The 19,476-nt window shown below is 41.5% G+C and overlaps 1 protein-coding gene across 2 annotated transcripts in view; it reads left to right on the top strand.

Annotated features, from left to right (window-relative positions):
* The window catches only part of lcat (lecithin-cholesterol acyltransferase), a 40,091-nt gene that overhangs the window by 7,750 nt on the left and 12,865 nt on the right, over positions 1–19,476 (top strand). For both annotated transcript variants that reach the window (XM_072547520.1, XM_072547521.1), the window contains exons 2-5: positions 6,474–6,630; positions 8,004–8,119; positions 10,395–10,490; positions 11,781–12,005. In XM_072547520.1, coding sequence (XP_072403621.1) covers positions 6,474–6,630; positions 8,004–8,119; positions 10,395–10,490; positions 11,781–12,005 — 594 coding nt within the window. The remainder of the gene's footprint in view (positions 1–6,473; positions 6,631–8,003; positions 8,120–10,394; positions 10,491–11,780; positions 12,006–19,476) is intronic.

Below are 19,476 nucleotides of genomic sequence, written 5' to 3'. Positions count from 1 at the left end.
CCCCAATCTAATTTCTGAAGTAGCTGCCTAATACTCTCATAATTAGCCTTCCTACAATTTGGCACTTTCACCTGAGTACCAGTCTTATTCTTATCCATAACTGTCTTAAAACATACAGAATTAATGAACACTGTTCCCAAAATGTTCCCCCACTGAAACTTGAATCACCAGGTCAGGCTCATTCCCAAACACAATGTCTAGTACGGCCCCTTCCCAAGTTGGACTATCTATATATCGTTTCAAGAAGCCCTCCTGGATACACCCAGCAAACTTTGCTACTTCCAAATCCTTGGCCCTAACAGTCCCAGTCAATACTGGGGAAGTTAAAATCATCCATGAATACAACCTTGCTGTTTTTATATCTTTCTATGGTCTGCTTACATATCTGTTCCTCCATCTCCTGCTGGCTATTCGGAGACATAGAGTATAACCCAGTTATAGTGATTGCACCTTGCTTATTCCTGAGTTCTACCCAGAGAGCCTCTCCAGATGAACCTGTCAAGATCTCCTCTCTCTGTCATAGCTGTGACATTCTCCTTAATCAGTAATGCAATCCCCTCACCCCTTTTACACCCTAACCTCTAGAACACTGAGCTGCTATTCCTGCCCTTCTCTCAACCAAATTTCTGTAATGGGTACAACATTGTAGTCCCACATATTAATTCAAACTTGAAGCTCATCTGCCTCACCTGTTATACTCCTTATTAAAAATGAACACACTTCACGCAGCCAGTTTTGTTGTACTTGTTAACTTGGCCCTGTCTATTCCTCCTTACTTGACTTAACCTCTATTGTCTCCCCACCACTCCACGTGCTGACCTACTGCTCTGGTTACCACCCCCAGTCACACAAGTTTTAACCCTCCTGACTGCACTACCATATGCCCTGCAAGGATATCAGTGCCTCTCCAGTTTAGGTGCAATCTGTCCTTGTACAGGTCACTCCTGCCTGAGAAGAAATCCTAAAGATCCAGATATCCACAACCCTCCCTCCTACCACTAACTTTTCAGCCACACATTCAGCTGTATTATCTTCCTATTTCTGATTTCACTAGCACCTGGCATAGGGACTGATCCTGAGATTGCAACCTAGAGTCCTGCTTTTCAACTTTTTACCTAACTCCCTAAATTTCTTTTCTCTTCCTGCCTATGTCGTTAGCAACCTCTGGCTGCTTACCATCTCCCTTCAGAATATTCTGTGTCCGCTCAGAGACATCCTTAACCCTAGCACCAGGAGTCTCACTCATAGCCACAGACAGATCTATCTGTGCCACTGACTATACAGACCCCTATCACTACTGCTCACCTACACTTCGACCATCTCTGCTCCAAAACAGTGATATGGCTGCTACTGCTGCTTTCCTCTAAAAGGCTATCCCCCAGCCCCATCCACCCCCAAACCCCCAACAGTATCCAATGTACAAAGTATAATTGTTTGAGAGGGGAAGAGTCGAGAAGTGTGGCACTGGGAAAGCACAGCCAATCAGGCAGCATCCCAGGAGCAGGACAATCAAAGTTTCAAATATGAGCTCTTCATCATCCTGTCAAAGATAGTAATGGGAAGTTTTCGTGGAGTCCGAAGAGATAGGAGAGGTACTAAATGAATATTTTTCATCAGTATTCACACAGGAAAAAGACAATGTTGTCAAGGAGAATACTGAGATACAGGCTATTAAACTAGACGGGATTGAGGATCATAAGGAGGAGGTGTTAACAATTCTGGAAATTGTGAAAATAGATAAGTCCCCTAGGCTGGATGGAATTTATCTGAGGATTCTCTGGGAAGCTAGGGAGGAGATTGCAGAGCCTTTGGCTTTGATCTTTGTGTTGTCATTGTCTACAGGAATAGTGCCAGAAGACTGGAGGATAGAAAATGTTGCCCCTTGTTCAAGAAGGGAAGTAGAGACCACCCTGGTAATCGTAGACCAGAGAGCCTTAACTTCAGTTGTAGGTAAAGTGTTGGAAAAGATTGTAAGAGATAGGATTTATAATCAACTAGAAAGGAATAATTTGATTAGGGTTAGTCAACACAGTTTTGTGAAGTGTAGGTCATGCCTCACTAACCTTATTGAGTTTTTGAGAAGGTGACCAAACAGCTAGATGAGGGTAAAGCAGTTGATGTGGTATGTGTGGATTTCAGTAAAGCATTTGATAAGGTTCCCTACAGTAGGCTATTGCAGAAAATATGGAAGCATGGGATTGAGGGTGATTTAGTGGTTTGGATCAAAAATTGGCTAGCTGAAAGAAGACAGAGGGTGGTGGTTGATGAGAAATGTTCATCCTGGAATTCAGTTACTAGTAGTGTACTGCAAAGATCGGTTTTGGGGCCACTGCTCTTTGTCATTTTTATAAATAACCTTGATGAGGGTGTAGTAGAATGGGTTAATAAATTTGCAGATAACACTAAAGTTGGTGGAATTGTGGATTGTGCAGAAGGATGTTGCAGAGGGACATAGATAAGCTGCAGAGCTGGGCTGAGAGGGGGCAAATGGAGTGTGAGGTGATTCACTTTGGAAGGAGTAACAGGAACACAGAGTACTGGGCTAATGGTAAGATTCTTGGTAGTGTGGATAAGCAGAGGGATCTCGGTGTTCATGTGCATAGATCCCTGAAAGTTGCCACCCAGGTTGATAGGGTTATTAAGAAGGCATACAGTGTGTTAGCTTTTATTGGGAGAGGGATTAAGTTTCAGAGCCATGAGGTCATGTTGCAGCTATACAAAATTCTGGTGTGGTCGCCCATGGAATATTGCATATAGTTCATGTCACCACATTATAGGAAGGATGTGGAAGCTTTGGAAAGGGTGCAGAGGAGATTTACTGGGATGTTGCCTGGTATGGAGAGAAGGTCTTATGAGGAAAGGCTGATGGTCTTGAGGCTGTTTTCATTAGAGAGGTGACTTAATAGAGACATACAAGATGATCAGAGGATTAGATAGGATGGACAGTGAAAGCCTTTTTCCTTGGATGGTGATGGCCAGCATGAGGGGTCATAGCTTTAAACTGAGGGGTGATAAATATAGGACAGATGTCAGATGTAGGTTCTTTACTTAGACAGTAGAAAGAGCGTGGAACACCCTGCCTGCAACAGTAGTAGAGCGCCAACTTTAAGGGCATTTAAATGGTCATTAGATAAATATATGGATGATTATGGAATAGTGTAGGTTAGATGGGCTTCAGATCAGTTTCGCAGGTCACGCAACATTGAGGGCTGAAGGGCCTGTACTGTGCTGTAATGTTCTATGTTCTATGTTCTAGGAGACTCCCACACTGTCTGCCTGCCCCTCATAGCAGTCATCCTTCTATCTAGCTGAACCCTTGGTGTGACCATATCCCAGAAGCTCCTGTCTATCACATTCTCTCCCTCTTGTGAGTCCAAATGCGTCTCGAATGATCCATGCAGGTGCATGCTGTTCCTGTAGGCATACTTGTCAGGGACATTTGACCGGTCCCTGATCTTCCACCTCTCACAGAAGGTGTAGACCACTCCACTAACCATCATTATTAATCTTACAGTAACTATTGGATTAAAAGGAAAGGAAAGACCTTACCTTGCTTAAAAAGTGATAAATAATGTTTGTGCTACACAAGTGCAAGACTATGGCCCATATCCATAAAAAGAGAATCTAATCATCATCCCTTGACACTCCATGACATTAGCATTGCTTAATTTCCCCTATATTAACATTATCTGGGCAGGATCTAATTCTATGAGCTAAAATGACAGGGACAGCAGATAACATGGAAACATCATCATCTCATGTACCCCTCCAAGTCATATACCACCCTGACTTAAAACTATCTAACCATTCCTTCATTGCCATTGGGCCAAAGTCTGGAACTCTCTTGCTAACAGTACTGTGAATGTCCCTGCACACATGGACTGAAGTGGTCAAAGAAGGCAATTCTTCTTCAGCCACTATGACGGTCTCCAGGGCAATTAGGGATATTCAATAAATATTGGCTCAGCCAGTGACACCCACACATCATGAACAAATAAGATAAATGTATATATAGGTCACTCTGGTCTAATGCACGTTTTGTTAATGCAAATTCACTGTAATGCGTTTGACGCATTGGAGATACTGTTTCTAAAGTGTGAACTTTAAAAATGTGTGTTGACTGTAACGCGATTACATCACCAACACGTTAAGTGCTGTTTCTGAAGTGTGATTTTGCATAATGTGGGTGTGCATAAGAATGCAACCATCATGTTATAGAAGAACTACCTGTAGTTTCAAGTCAGGATGGTGTGTGACATGATGTGAAAGATGCAGGGTCCGATGTTTCCATGCATATGTTGCCTTACCTTTGTTGGAAGTTGCAATCATGGGTTTGGAAGGTGATATCTGCAGAACTTTGGTGAGTTACTTCATTTCATCTTGTAGATTGTACAGACTAATTCCATTGCTCATCAATGTTGGAAAAGACGAAATTTGAAGGTGATGGATGTGGGCTGCTTGGTCCTGGATGATATTGAGCTACTTGAGTGTTGTTGAAGCTGCTCTTTTCCAGGAAAATGGGGAGTTTTCCAAGACACTCCTGACTTGAGCCTTGTTGACAGGCTTTCAGAAGTCACAAGGTGAATTACACACAACAGAATTCCCAGTCTCTGACCTGCTCTTGTCCCAACAGTATTTGTAGCTCCAGTCTAGTTCCTGTAAATGGTAACACACAGAATGTTGATGGTGGGAGATACATTAATGAAAATTATTGATTTATTATTTTACTGATGTCCCTTTAGTCCATGAAGGTTTCCCTTTCGGTCATGTGTACTTTCCATCACCTTTTTGGTTATTAAATGAAATTGATCTTGATATTTGTATTTAAGTTTCATTTCTCTTATCACCTAGAGGCAATTAGCTCAGAATACACTGACCTTTTTAAAGAATATGCTTTTCCAGCAGTCTGCCTCAGCTCCATTACTGCTTTATCCCACAATTACCTTTCCGCCCTACCTGCACATCTCTGAAATTAGTTCTTTCCTGGTTGAGTGATCTTCTTTAGATATTTTCTGATATCTTTCCACTTTTACTCAAAATCGAAATTTCCTGGCACTATTAGCCAGCTGATCCCCTAAAGTAAAAAAATTCCTTCCTTGTCCTGCTTTATTTCCCAGAAAAAGATTCAACACTGTTTCTTACCTTGTTGGGCTAGAGACAGATTGCTCAAGAAAATTCTTCAGGTCACTTCACAGAAATTCCTCTCCTTCCTTGCTTTCAGCACTTTCTTCTTCCTATTCTGTATTCAGATCATGAAAGGCTTCTGATCCTACAATCACATTTTCATTATGTGCCATTGAAATTTGTCAACAAATGTTCTGGTCCTCGATGTTTGGACTTCAAAAAAACTCGAGCTAAATAGATACAGTTCTCAAACTATCTTTCTACTGAGAACTGTATCATTATCCTTAATCCATTCTGCCACACCCCTTCTTTTTCTTTCTCTTTCATTCCTGAATACTTGGTATCTGGGAATATGAAACATTTCTTGTTGGCCTTATATGAGCTATGTATCTATTCATGCTACCATTTCATAATCTCATTTGACAATTTATGCTTGTAACTCACTATGTTATTTGCAATACAGTGGCAATTGACAAATATACTATTTAATATCTCCTATATAACTTTTGCTACTTTCTTCAACTTGATGTCTGCAAACTTTAAATTATTTATAATTTTACAATTTATATTATTCTGAGGTATGACCTTATCTCTGCTCTTCACTGCTATTTTCTGGTTTCCCTGCTCTTGCTAAATGTGTTTAAACCTGGCTATTTGGATACCTAAGAAATTGCCAGATATAAAGATACTGGTATGTTAAAATTGCCCAAGAGTTCCAAATGTAAGGCACAAATATGCTTGTGAGTACGCTTACAATTTGTTGTTTTCCAACACTGGCCAATGATAAATTTTCAAACAACTTTATAGTTCTTTCATTCCTTACTGTATAAGTGCATACTGTGACAGGACTCATATTCCACCTGCGACATCCATCTTAAAAGAGTGTCATGGACTGGATCATTGTAAAACAGCCAATATGAGGAGGTTATGGTCACATGCTTGATACCTGAATAAGGAGGTGCAGGGTTGTCCCAATTCTAAAGGTACCCACTGGCACTAAGCAGTCTTTCATCTCACAGGTCACAGGTTTGTAAGGTGCTGTCGGTGGAGGTTTGATGAACAGTGCATCTTTTGTACCGGAGGTCAGGTGGTGAATGTTTAGGTTCATGGATGCAATATCAATCAGGTTGGTTGCTTTAGTCTAGAAGGTTCCAATCATCTTCAGAACTATCGGAGCTGCACTCATCCAAGCATTCCCTCACATGCCTGATTTGATAGATGTTAAAGGAGGTGTGAAAAGGTTTCTATAAACAGATAATGTCAGTCTACACCAGGCTGTCGAACTAGAAAACATGGTGTTTTTTGGTCGGTGACTTTCTATAACCTAGTTTTTCTTCTATTGCTACAAGTGCCTGGGCATGTTGGAAATCGTCTGGAAGCGAAGTTAGACAAACCTGCTGTAGTCCACTGGCTGTGCATGAAGAAAAGTAACTACTACTTCACATTGTGGCTCAACCTGAATATGTTCCTGCCTATCGGAATTGACTGCTGGATAGATAATATCAGGTATTGATGCCATTCTGTACTTTATTAATCTGGTTTTTTTTCCAATGCTTTTTATGTTGTGCAAGTTGGGGATTTCCCTGTTCACAGGTTTCAGTATGAGTTTCAGAGCCATAGTGGGACCAAAGATTCATTTTGCTGTAGTCCCTTCATTAGTAAATAGATGCTGCTGGAACTTTGGTAGGAACCTGTCATCAATAAGTAAACAGGATTTCAGCCAATCTTAAATCAACATATTGTGGCCAATAGAAGATTTCCCATGGAAATTCTCGGCATCGATCTCAAGTTCCATTGCCCCCACTGTTACAAGCATTCTATTTCTTTCAGTGGGCATCTCTGAGAAATCATGTGAAGGCAGCTTTTTTTAAAAAAAACTCCTGTTTAAGATCAAATTATTCTTCTTTTGCAGTTTTTCTCTGCGGAAGTAAGGTTCTTTTTGTATTTAGAATACTATAAGGTCAAAATACAACCTTAATAAAAACAAAATGGGATCTCTACAGTGTGGAAGCAGGCTATTTGGTCCATCAACACCAACCCTCCAAAGAGCATTTTACCCAGACTTATTTCCCTACCCTGTAACCCTGCATTTATCATGGCTAATCTACCTAGCCTGCACCTCCCTGGACACTATGGATAACTTAGCATGACCAATACACATCCTTGGACTGTGGGAGGAAACCAGAGCACCCAGAGGAAACCCACGCAGATGCAGGGAGAATGTGCAAACTCCACGCAGACCTGAAGCTGGAATTGAACGCAGGTCCCTGGTAGTGTGAGGTAGCAGTACTAACCACTGAGCCACCAAACTGCCCATAGAAACATACAACATCTATGTTTCTTACAGAGAAGTGTATTTTATATCACTTTTCATTTATTCTTGATGGTATTTTCCAGTTCCCCAAAGTTGTCGTCTTCTTGTCACTTTCTCAGCTGATTGGTCCGGCTTCTCAGTAATGGCAAAGCCTAGTAACAGCATGGTTTCTAGATGTTTCTCTTTCTTCTAGGGGGCAAATACTTGAGTTCTACAGGGTTCATTCCTGCAGCAGCAAAGCTGAGGCTGGATTTCACTCATGTGGGAATTGGCTCCCCTACACAATCCCTTATGTTAAACAGAATTAAACAGAAATTGAACAGATGAGAACTGAATGTGAACCCCTTGGATCCTGAGAAGTGACTTTTCAGATTAATATTCAGGATTAGAATTGCTGTTACAGATATTGCCCAATTTTCATTTCCATCAGTGCCGCTTTCACAGCCAATTGGTAACTTGAGTGGAAAGTATTAAGGATCAGAGAGGTACCTTCTGTCGAGCATAATGTGCAGTTTGTGTTGACATTTTTAAAAATTAGAGCTTCACAAAACCGAATCTCTTTTAGACTTGTTTACAACAGGACGACAAGGAGGAGTTCCAATTCCCCTGGGGTAGAGATCCGAGTGCCTGGTTTCGGGAAGACTTATTCTGTGGAATATCTGGATCCATTTAAACTAGCAGGTTTGTTTGGGAAAGCTGGTAAACTCTCCACTGGTGACTAGTGCATCCTGAATTCATCAATTTTAAATTTATATGGTGTGCAAGAGAATAAAAGATCCACAGTGCAACAAGAAAGCCTTACCTTTAGACAGCACCTTTCACAAGAGTCAGGAAGTCCCAAACAAATGAAGGATATTTCACAATTTACAGCCAATGAAGAATATTTTGCAATTTAGACTGTGTTGTAATGCAAGAAATACAGTCATCATTTTGCACACAGCCAACTCCCACAAACTGTAATGTGATAATGATTATGTTCTCAACTTATTAGTTGTCAGTTTTTTGTTTAAACTAAACTCTCCATTTCTCATCTCTCTCCAAAGTCATATGAACAAATTATCGTACAGACACATAGTCAGTATTTATCCATGTGACCATCAATTCATCCACTCCTTTATTGGTCAGCTCTTTCCTACCACTCTAACCCTCCCAGCCTCACCTAGCCATGGTCACTCTCAGTTTAAACTCACCACCAGTCATCTCTCTCTAATGAGAGGGCAGCCCTATGGTTCTCTGGGACTATGGTGACTTATGGTGACTTACCATATGGTAATTACAGTCTATATTATGTTCTCTGACCCATACGGCATCTGATGCACCGTATAGATAAAGTGTTTTGACTGAGTTGGTAGGAGTTCCACTGCTCCACAGGTCACAGTATAAATATAATTGTTTTACCCAGTTCCAAATATGGTAAACATATGTTGCCTTTCCATATTAGACATTAGAATTAAAAGATTCATCAATCAAGTTAACAAATTATTGATGCATCATAGATCAAAATTTATTCAGTGAGGTGCAGGATTGGTTAACAGATATAGTTTTCAATATGAAAATATAAATGTTGACCCCACACAAACAGAACACAGAAATGTTACACACACATATGTATGTGTACACATAGTAAAGACTAGAGAAAGAATAGCTGTCTCAGGAGTCTTGGCAATTGCTGCTCAGTAAACATAGGATCAAGAAGTCTTCCAAATGCTCTTCAAGAGGACAATCAGATTTTACTATGGACTCACAACAAGAGTGTCTCAGGAAGGCAGAGAAATGAGCTGCACTGCCTTTTCCTCAGTAGACTTTTCTCCCCAATTGCAAACTTAACAATACCCAAATGCATGTAAAACACTATTCAACAGAAACTAGCTCTTAAAGTGACCTTCAAAAATTCAGGTGTTCACTAAACTTGAAAAAAAATCTATTTTCCCACAATCTTTCAAAACCCAAAGTTTTCAAAAACATTCTTAGAAGCTGTTGTTACAATAAGTCCGTGAACAAATTCCCCCAAGATCATAACCCTAATGTATCTGATGCTTGACATGTTTGGCACATACAAAGATTAGGCCATTTAGCTCCTCAAGCATATCCTGACATTCCATCAGACTATGGGTGACCTATATCCTGACTTATAGAACATAGAATAGTTCAGGAATACAGGAATGGTCCCTTTGGCCTACGATATTGCTCCAAACATGACACCAAATTAAACGAATCCCTTCTGTTTGCCCTCGGTCCATATCCCTGAATTCTGTGCATATCATGTGCTTATCTAAATCTCCTTAAATGCTGCTATCATATCTGACTCCACTACAACCCTGGCAGCACTTTCCAGATACCATTTCTGTGTAAAACAACTTGCCCCTCACATATCCTTTGAACTTTGCCCCTCTCACCTTAAATGCATGCCCCCAAGTATGAGGCATTTTGCCTCTGTGAAAAAGCTTCTGACTGTCAACCCTATCAATAGATCTTAGCATTTTATAGACATCTTTCAAGTCTCCCCTCAGCCTCCACCACTCCAAAGAAAACAATTGAGTTTTTCTAGCCTCTCCTTATAGCTCATACCCTCTAATCTAGACAGCATCCTAGTGAACCTCTTCTGCACCCTCTCCAGAGCCTCCACATCCTTCCTGTATTATTGCAACCAGAATTGAATGCAATACTTTAAGCGCAGCTGAACCAAAGACTTATAAAGCTGCGACATGATATTCTGACTTCTATTTATCTACAAAAAATTCCCTATCTCTTTACCTTTACCTAGGAAAAAAAACAATTATTGCTGGGTTTGAAATTTTCCACCTTTAATAGTTTCTTCCATTATAATCCACAATGCAAATGTTATGGCTCAATAAGTTGAGGGAGAGGTAGTCGGGCAGTATCAAACCATTTAGTAAGCAGGTATTTCCCTACCATGTATGACGGTAGAAACTGCAACTTTGTTTTGTTTCGATAGGGTACTTGCACACGTTGGTGCAGTTCTTGGTAAACACAGGCTACGTTCGTGATGACACTGTGCGAGCAGCCCCCTATGATTGGAGAGTTGCAGCATGTGAGTAGAGATAATGGACACCTCATCAACTATGTGAAAATTTAATACTATATTCTGAATGACATCTTCAGTGGCACTTCAGCACATGATCTAACAGCATAGGAGACCATTCAACCCATCATGACTGTGCCAGGTCTTTGAATTAACTATCCAATTAGTCCCACATCCAATATTTTGTTGAAAGTCATGCAATTTTTTTCAGTCATACAGCATGGAAGCAAACCCTTTGGTCCAACTTGTCCCTTCCGACCAGATATCCTAAACTAATCTAGTCCCACTTACTAGGAGAAAGTGAGGACTGCAGACACTGGAGATCAGAGTCAAAAAGTGTGGCACTGGAAAAGCACAGCCAGTTTGGCAGCATCCGAGGAGTAGGACAGTCGATGTTTTGGCCACAAGCCCTTCATCAGGATGGGCTTATGATGAAGGGCTTCTGCTCAAAATGTCAACTTTCCTGCTCCTTGGATATTGCCTGATCTGCTGTGCTTTTCCAGCGCCACCCTTTTTTGACACTAGCCCCATTTACTGTTCTGTTAATTCTCTCGAAGGCTACTTTGGGGCCCTGCTTCCAGATTATAACAACTCGCCGTGATTAAAAAATTTCTTTCCATCTCAGATCCATTTTTATTTGTCAATGATTTTAAACTTCACCCCCTAGGTACCAACATTCCCGTCAATGGAAACAGTTTCTCTTATTTAAAAGAAGCAACAAACTGCTTCCTAATTCTGACCAGATTTCAACTTAAAAAAGAATATTGAAGTAAACCTTTTTAAAAATGTTCTTATCCTGTTCCTCTTGATGTGGTCTCTCCACCACAAACACCTCAGCACTTTGTCAGTGTTCTGGCTTCAACCTTCCACCATACCATGGGGATTGTGACACCCTAAGTCGGGTGAACATTTTTCTGGGAAAGTGTCCAAGAGTTGAATCAGTCATAGAGTCATAGAGATGTACAGCACGAAATAAGGCCCCTCCATTCAACTTGTCCATGCCACCCAGATATCCTAACCTAATCTACTCCCATTTGCCAGCACTTGATCAATTAACTGGATTGGACTAAAATGTTAATTCATGTGCAAAAACAGAAAACCGGCTTACAGTCTAATTTTGTCAAATTACTGATAGCACTGATATAGCCTCTGTGCGCAACAGCATGACTGTGATGGAGAACTATTGGGTCAAGTGCATGAACTCAATCCTTTCTGAGCCCTCAGATGATACAACCTAGCACTTGAGTACAATGGGGCTCTTGTTGATTATAATACTTCATGCTTCTTTGTTTTTCACAGATGAACAAGAAGAATATTTTGACAAATTGAAGCAACTGATTGAGGAAATGTACACAGCACACAACAAGCCTGTTTACCTGCTGGGCCACAGCATGGGGAATCTATACATCCTATACTTCCTGAAAGAACAGTCCCAGGAATGGAAAGACAAATTCATTAATGGACTCATTTCACTCGGAGCTCCATGGGGGGGAACAGTGAAATCTCTCGCTGTGCTTGCCTCAGGTAACAATTATGTGTGCATATTTATTCTCCCACCCTTGTTTTTGTGCAACTTTCAGAGGTGTAAGTGAAGTCATAAAATCTGACAACCTAGTTTCCATCATCATAAAGAGATGTAAGATAACGAGAGGTAGGATTCTGAAAATCCTATTGTGAATTGGAAATTTGAGTAACAGTTGATTCAAGATTGGCTTTCATTTCACCTCATGTTGCTTTCACCCCACTATCCCCTAACATGAAGCCTGTATTAGCAGAGTGTGTGCACATTGAATCTAGCAATGATCTCAGTTCTCTGCATGTTGCTGATGATGTGGTTGCCTTTTGCTGTTTTGTTCGTGGGAGGTGGGGTTAGGTTATTGTGCCTGCAGACTAGAAAGTTGACAGGCTCATCTCACTAAATCTATTTCCATAACCATTTGGAATATAGAAGGAGAACCAGGATTTATAAATATGCAGCTCACTAATTCTTTTACTCCATGTACCTCCAGGAGTTGGAATGGATTCTGTGCAACCTAGTAACCACTCACAGCCCAGTCTTCTGTGACCCCTTAGTAACTTGTGTTCTTCAGTTTCTTGATTAGGGAAATGTTTATGCAAGCTGTGAATTTAGCAGAGTTCTTGCAGAATGCGGCTGGTATGAAACAAATTGCAGACAGAGCCTTGCTTTGATCTGTTCAACTTTTGGGAAGTGGTTGGGTACAGGTGGGGAAAGGAGAAAACATGATTAAGGGGAGTCAGATTTTAAATAGGTGCCCAGAACTAAAACTGATGTTATTTGATCAGTCGTCATCATTGAATCCGTCTGATTTTCATTTAGTTTCAAAACAGAGAACAAAGCAGTTTCAAAGCAACTATTTGCAACAGTGTTTATTTCCTTCAAGTCCCTCCCACGGACTCTGTTGAAATCTAGAATATTTTCATGTTTAACCAACTTTGAACTTGGTCTGTTCCCTGACATTCAGAGCACTCACCTCAAGGTTCTTGGCTTGGGCTTAGAACAGCATAAAACTGAAAGGCTTACTCCAATTCAAATCCATTTTTGTGTCTCATACTTGTTGTGGATATCAGCAGTGCTCAATCAAGGTTGCCTTTACTTGTCAGTGCATTGACTTTAAGTTAGGAAGTCATGTTCTGGACGTACAGGACAATGGTTTGGCCACTTTTGGAATACTGTATTCAATTCTGGCCTTCCTGCTACAGGAAAGATGTTGCTAAACTTGAAAGGGTTTAGAAAAGATTTAATAATTTACAAGGATGTTGCCAGGATTGGAGGATTTGAGCAAGAGGGAGAGGCTGAATAGTCTGGGGCTAGTTTCCCTGGAGCATCAGAAGCTGAGGGGTGAGCTTTTAGAGATTTATATGATCATGAGGGGCATTGATAAGGTGAATAGATAAGGTCTTTTCCCCAGTGTGGGGGAATCCAAAACTAGAGGGCATAGATTTAAGGTGAGAGGGGAAAGATTTAAAAGGGACCTAAGGGGCAACTTTCTCACGCAGAGGGTGGTGTGTGTAAGGAATGAGCTGCCAGAGGAAATGATGGAGACTGGTACAATTACAACATCTAGAGGGTACATGATTAGGAAGGGGTTAGATGGATATGGGCCAAATGTTGGCAAATGGAACTGGATTAATTTAGGATATCTGATTGGCATGAGCAAATTCGACCAAGAAGTCTATTTCCGTGTGGGAAACTCTATGACTCTATGGTTCCAAATCAAGGGAGGTAGCCTTCTGTCAGGGGTCCTTGCACAGTGAGATGAGGGGCAGCCTCCAATACCAGTCCAAAGGTCTGTCAGTCAGCTGCTCAGAGTGGTCAGAGTTAGGATGGTATCCAAATAAGGAGCGAGGAGCTGAATGTTTATCAGTCCATCATCCAACTTGTCTCTTTGTGCCCAATTGTGGCCTGGTTTCCTCCGGCAATTTGATCGAGAGGCAGGTATCAAGGGAAATGAAAGTGAGTGGCATTGCTGTTATTCTTGGAGAAAGTGGGGAGGCGTTGAGACCTCCACCACTGCCCCTGAAAGAAAAGAATGACCTGCCTGCAGCATATCCTTTACCCTGCCCACAAAGTGAAGCACCAATTTTTCCTTGTTTGCCATGCCCAGGGTAAATGTCAGGAACATTATGGTGTTGCTCCAGACTGACCGTGCTTGGCCTTTTAAAGATTCCGTGAGTGCCAAATATGCCAATCAATTCAAGAATGGCCATTCAGTGAAGGGTTGTTTCAGGAATAGAGCAGGCGGAAGGATGTGTTCAAAATCAAACAAGGGGAGTGGCAGAGGGGTGATAGCGTGTTTGATAACATACAGCAAGAATCCTCACTCAGCCTCACAGATAGAAACCATCTATGAAACTTGACAAAACTAAAACTTAGTCAAAAAATGTAAGGGACTATCCTTCCACTTTATATCTATCCTGCCTAATGCATTTCTAATTTGAAAAGCTTCTCTCATGCCAATTTTAAGTCTTGTCTTTCTAACAAAAGGTATCTTCATGTTCAATCCTACCTAATAATTGCCATCCTTGTTAATCTTTTTTTCTGCATCCATTGACTCTATGTCCTTTCTGTAGTCTGGAGATGAGAATTGTGGGCAGTTCTTTAAGCGTAGTCTGACCAAGATCCTACACAAGTTTAACATTACTTTACAATTTTTAAATTCTGTACCTATAGGAATAAACCCCAGGGCTTTGATGGCATACTTTGCTGATGAGTGAAATTACTCATAGTTTTTGTTCAGCTTTATCCCTAGATTCTTTTCATTTAGAGAAATACATTTGTCACATAGTGAGTTGCCTTGCTGTTCTCATTTCCCTTTTATCAACTTATATGCTGTCATTTTAGTTTGTAGTAGTCGTTAATTACACAAATCAGGAGTCTGACTTTTCAGAGCTGGAAGAAAGTGAGTTTCTGTAACAAAAAGAAAGGACAGCAAGAAAGAACTAAAACCATATGTTTCCAACTTTGAACTGCTGGGTGAGGCGGGGTGGTTGTGACTTTTACATTCCCTGCGACACTGGAAATAAATGGAGACATGAGACGGAATTGGAATTTGTTCTACAGTTGGAGATAAAGTTATGATATAGCTACAAAGTTAAATAACAAGACTGAAGAAATAAGTGTAGCAGCTCTGTTATTAGTGCTGGGGAAAGAGTGCTACAAGCCACTCTAGATGTTTGCAGCCTAGATGTCACTGAGGAGCAGAAAAGCCATAAAGGAGATGTATGATAGCTTTTCAAACATATTTTTAAACCCATATTATTGCTCCTTATGTACAGCATATGATCACGATCAGAGATCGGGGAAGAGGGAGACTATTAATCATTCGTGACTGCAAGAATATTTCTATCTGAATGTTGTGCATTTGGATCACAGAAAGGTGATCTCATCATGATAGGATTGTATTAGGCATAAGTGATCCTGCTATGAAAACATGTCTACTGAGAGAGGAGACACACTTTCAAGAAAGCAATTGCAATTGCAGGAATAATGAGTTTGTCAATCATCAGGTACAGGCAAAAGTGGGTCCTGCAGATGCTGGAGATTAGAGTCAAGATTAGAGTGGTGCTGGAAAAGCACAGCAGGCCAGGCAGCGTCTGAGGAGCAGGAAAATCAATGTTTTGGGCAGAAGCCCTTCATCAGGAATGAGGCTAGGAGCCTTGGGGATGGAGAGATAAATGGGAAGGGGGTGGGGCTGGGGAGAAGGTAGCTAAGAGCGCAATAGGTGAATGGAGTTGGAGGGGAAGGTGATAAGTCAGAGAGGAGGTTGGAGCGGATAGGTGAGAAGGAAGATTGACAGGTGGGACAGGTGATAAGGGTGATGCTGAGCTGGAAGGTTGGAATTGGGGTAAGTGGGGTGTAGGGGAAATGAGGAAACTGGTGAACACATATTGATGCCATGGAGTTGAAGGGTCCCAAGGTGAAAGATGAGGCGTTCTTCATCCAGGAGTTGGGTGGTGAGAGAATGGTGGTGGAGGAGGCCCAGGACCTGCATGTCCTTGGCAGAGTTGGAGGGCGAGTTGAAATGTTCGGCCACGGGGTGGTGGGGTTGATTGGTGTAGGTGTCCCAGAGATGTTCTCTGAAGAGCTGTGCAAGAAGGTGTCCAGTTTCCCCAATGTAGAGGAGACCCCATCAGGAGCAACGGATACAATAAATGGCGTGTGGAAGTGCAGGTGAAACTTTGATAGGTGTGGAAGAGGTCCTCGGCCTCCTCTACCGCTATTCCCTCACCACCCGCACCTGGAGGAAGAATGCATCATCTTCTGTCTCAGGACCCTTCAACCCAGGGCATCAATGTGGACTTCACCAATTTCCTCATTTTCCCTACACTCACCTTACCCCAGTTCCATCCTTCCAGCTCAGCACCATCCTCATGACCTGTCCCACCTGTCAATCTTCCTTCCCACTTATCCACTCCAACCTCCTCTCTGACCTATCACCTTAACCTCCACCTCCATCCACCTATTGCACTCTCAGCTACCTTTTCCCCAGCCAAACTTCTCCCATTTATCTCTCCACCCCCGAGGCTCCCAGCCTCATTCTTGATGAAGGGCTTTTGCCCAAAACATCGATTTTCCTGCTCCTGACCTGCTGTGCTTTTCCAGCGCCACTCTAATCATCAGGTACAGCCTACTAATAGAAGAAAAGACAAAGCTTTCATCATGCTGGGAAGCATTCCAGCTAAATAAGAACAACACATTGGAAATAAAGAATAAATGCTATCAGAAGAGCCAGCAGAAAGATAAAGGCCAGAGAACAGAATGTGAATATTCTGGAGGATACTAAAGAAAATACAGCATATCCAGCCAAGGTCAAACAATGTTGTAACTAAAAGAAACTAAATCAGCAATCTAGAATCTGAAAGGAGCAAGCTGGAGATTGTTAAGGAAAGATTTGAGGCTTAGCAGAGTAAATGTAGGAGGTTAGGTTGAAGCTTAAAAAACGGAACCTGAAAAGTAGTAATCTCTATTCCTGGTGCCAAGTTCTAATGAGGGAAGGAGTAAATGGATGGGACAGATAATTCAATGGCTGAAGTGACAGTGCAATTCAGGTTTTTGGATCATTGGGATTTCTTCTGGGGCAGAAAAGACATGTTCAAAAGGGTTTGGGTTCACCTGAACTGGAAGGGACCAGTATCCTGGGAGATTTGCTAATTCTATTTTGGGAGCCTGGAAATCTTAGAGGGGTGGGGAATGGTGTTCCTAAGCAGCCATGAAAATAGAAAGACAGATATGGATGGTTTGGAATCAGAAAAGAGCAAGTTAATTAGAAAAGACAGAAGAGCAAGGTAACTAAAGAATTAAACTGCATTTATTTCAATACAAAGGGTCTTACAGGTAAGGCTGATAAACTCAAGGCGTGTATGAGAACAAGCAACTGGGATGTTATAACTATTACAGAAACTTGGCTGAGGGAAGGAGAGGACAGGACTGGCAGTTGAATGTTCTGAATTTTAGATCCTATAGGAATGATAGAAAGGAGGCAAGAGAGGAGGGGGAAATGTGTTTTTGATTTAAGGAAAACATAATACTGTAATTAAAGAGGAATATTTCAAAGGGATTGTTCAGCTAAGAATATGGATTGAAAGAGATGATCTCCTTGATGCGATTGTACTATAAGCCCCCCAATATTCAGAAATTGAGAACAAATACAGAGATCTTTGATAGATTTTAGAATGATAGCATTGCAATAAGGGATTTTAATTTTCCAAACATTAACTGGGACTGCCACAATGTTAAAAGTTTGGATGATGAGGAATTTGTTAAATGCATTCAAGAAAATTTTCTTTATCAATATGAGAAGTAATTGAAATTTGAATTGAATTCAACATCTGGAATTAAAAATCTGAAGATGACCAAGTAATCATTATTGTTTGTCAAAAAACAAAATCTGGCTCACTAATGTCCTTGTGGGAAAGAAATCTGCCATCTTTGTCTGTTCTATCCTTCATGTGACTCCAGACCCACAGCAATGTGGTTTATTGTCAACTGCTCTCAGCATCAACCTAGGCACCAGAAAAGACAATGACAGAAACAGCCCTGTCAACTCTGCAGAGTTCTCCTTGCAAATATCTGGGGGCTAATGTCAAAATAAAATTGCTGTCTCAGCAACAGCCTGACATAGAACATAGAACATAGAAGAATACAGCGCAGTACAGGCCCTTCAGCCCTCGATGTTGCGCCGATCAAAGCCCACCTAACCTACACTAACCCACTATCCTCCATATACCTATCCAATGCCCGCTTAAATACCCATAAAGAGGGAGAGTCCACTACTGCTACTGGCAGGGCATTCCATGAACTTACGACTCGCTGAGTGAAGAACCTACCCCTAACATCAGTCCTATATCTACCCCCCCTTAATTTAAAGCTATGCCCCCTTGTAATAGCTGACTCCATACGTGGAAAAAGGTTCTCACTGTCAACCCTATCTAACCCCCTAATCATCTTGTACACCTCTATCAAATCACCCCTAAACCTTCTTTTCTCCAATGAAAACAACCCCAAGTGCCTCAGCCTTTCCTCATAGGATTTTCCTACCATACCAGGCAACATCCTGGTAAACTTCCTCTGCACCCGTTCCAGTGCCTCCACATCCTTCCTATAGTATGGCGACCAAAACTGCACACAATATTCCAGATGCGGCCGCACCAGAGTCTTATACAACTGCAGCATGACCTCAGGACTCCGGAACTCAATTCCTCTACCAATAAAAGCCAGTACGCCATATGCCTTCTTCACTGCACTATTTACCTGGGTGGCAACTTTCAGAGATCTGTGTACATGGACACCAAGATCCCTCTGCTCTTCCACACTACCAAGTAGTCTACCATTAGCACAGTAATCCATCTTTTTATTACTCTTACCAAAGTGAATCACTTCACACTTAGCTACATTGAACTCCATTTGCCACCTTTCTGCCCAGCTCTGCAGCTTCTCTATATCCCGCTGTAACCTGCCATATCCTTCCTCACTGTCTACAACTCCTCCGACTTTCGTATCATCCGCAAACTTGCTCACCCAACCTTCTAACCCTTCCTCCAGGTCATTTATAAAAATGACAAACAGCAATGGTCCCAAAACAGATCCTTGCGGAACACCGCTAGTGACGGCACTCCAAGATGAACCTTTGCCATCAACTACTACCCTCTGTCTTCTTCCAGAGAGCCAATTCCTAATCCAAACCTCCAACTCACCCTCAATGCCATATCTCTGTATTTTCTGCAGTAGCCTACCATGGGGGACCTTATCAAACGCCTTACTAAAATCCATATATACCACATCTACCGCTTTCCCCTCATCTACCTCCTTAGTCACCTTCTCAAAGAATTCAATAAGGTTTGTGAGGCACGACCTGCCCTTCACAAAACCATGCTGACTATCCTTGATCACATCATTCTTATCCAGATGTGCATAAATCCTATCCCTTACAATTCTCTCTAAGACTTTGCCCACAACAGAAGTGAGACTCACTGG

Source organism: Chiloscyllium punctatum, chromosome 26 (genome assembly GCF_047496795.1).
Source record: "Chiloscyllium punctatum isolate Juve2018m chromosome 26, sChiPun1.3, whole genome shotgun sequence".
Lineage (NCBI taxonomy): Eukaryota > Metazoa > Chordata > Chondrichthyes > Orectolobiformes > Hemiscylliidae > Chiloscyllium > Chiloscyllium punctatum.
This window is presented reverse-complemented; position numbering and strand designations above follow the sequence as displayed.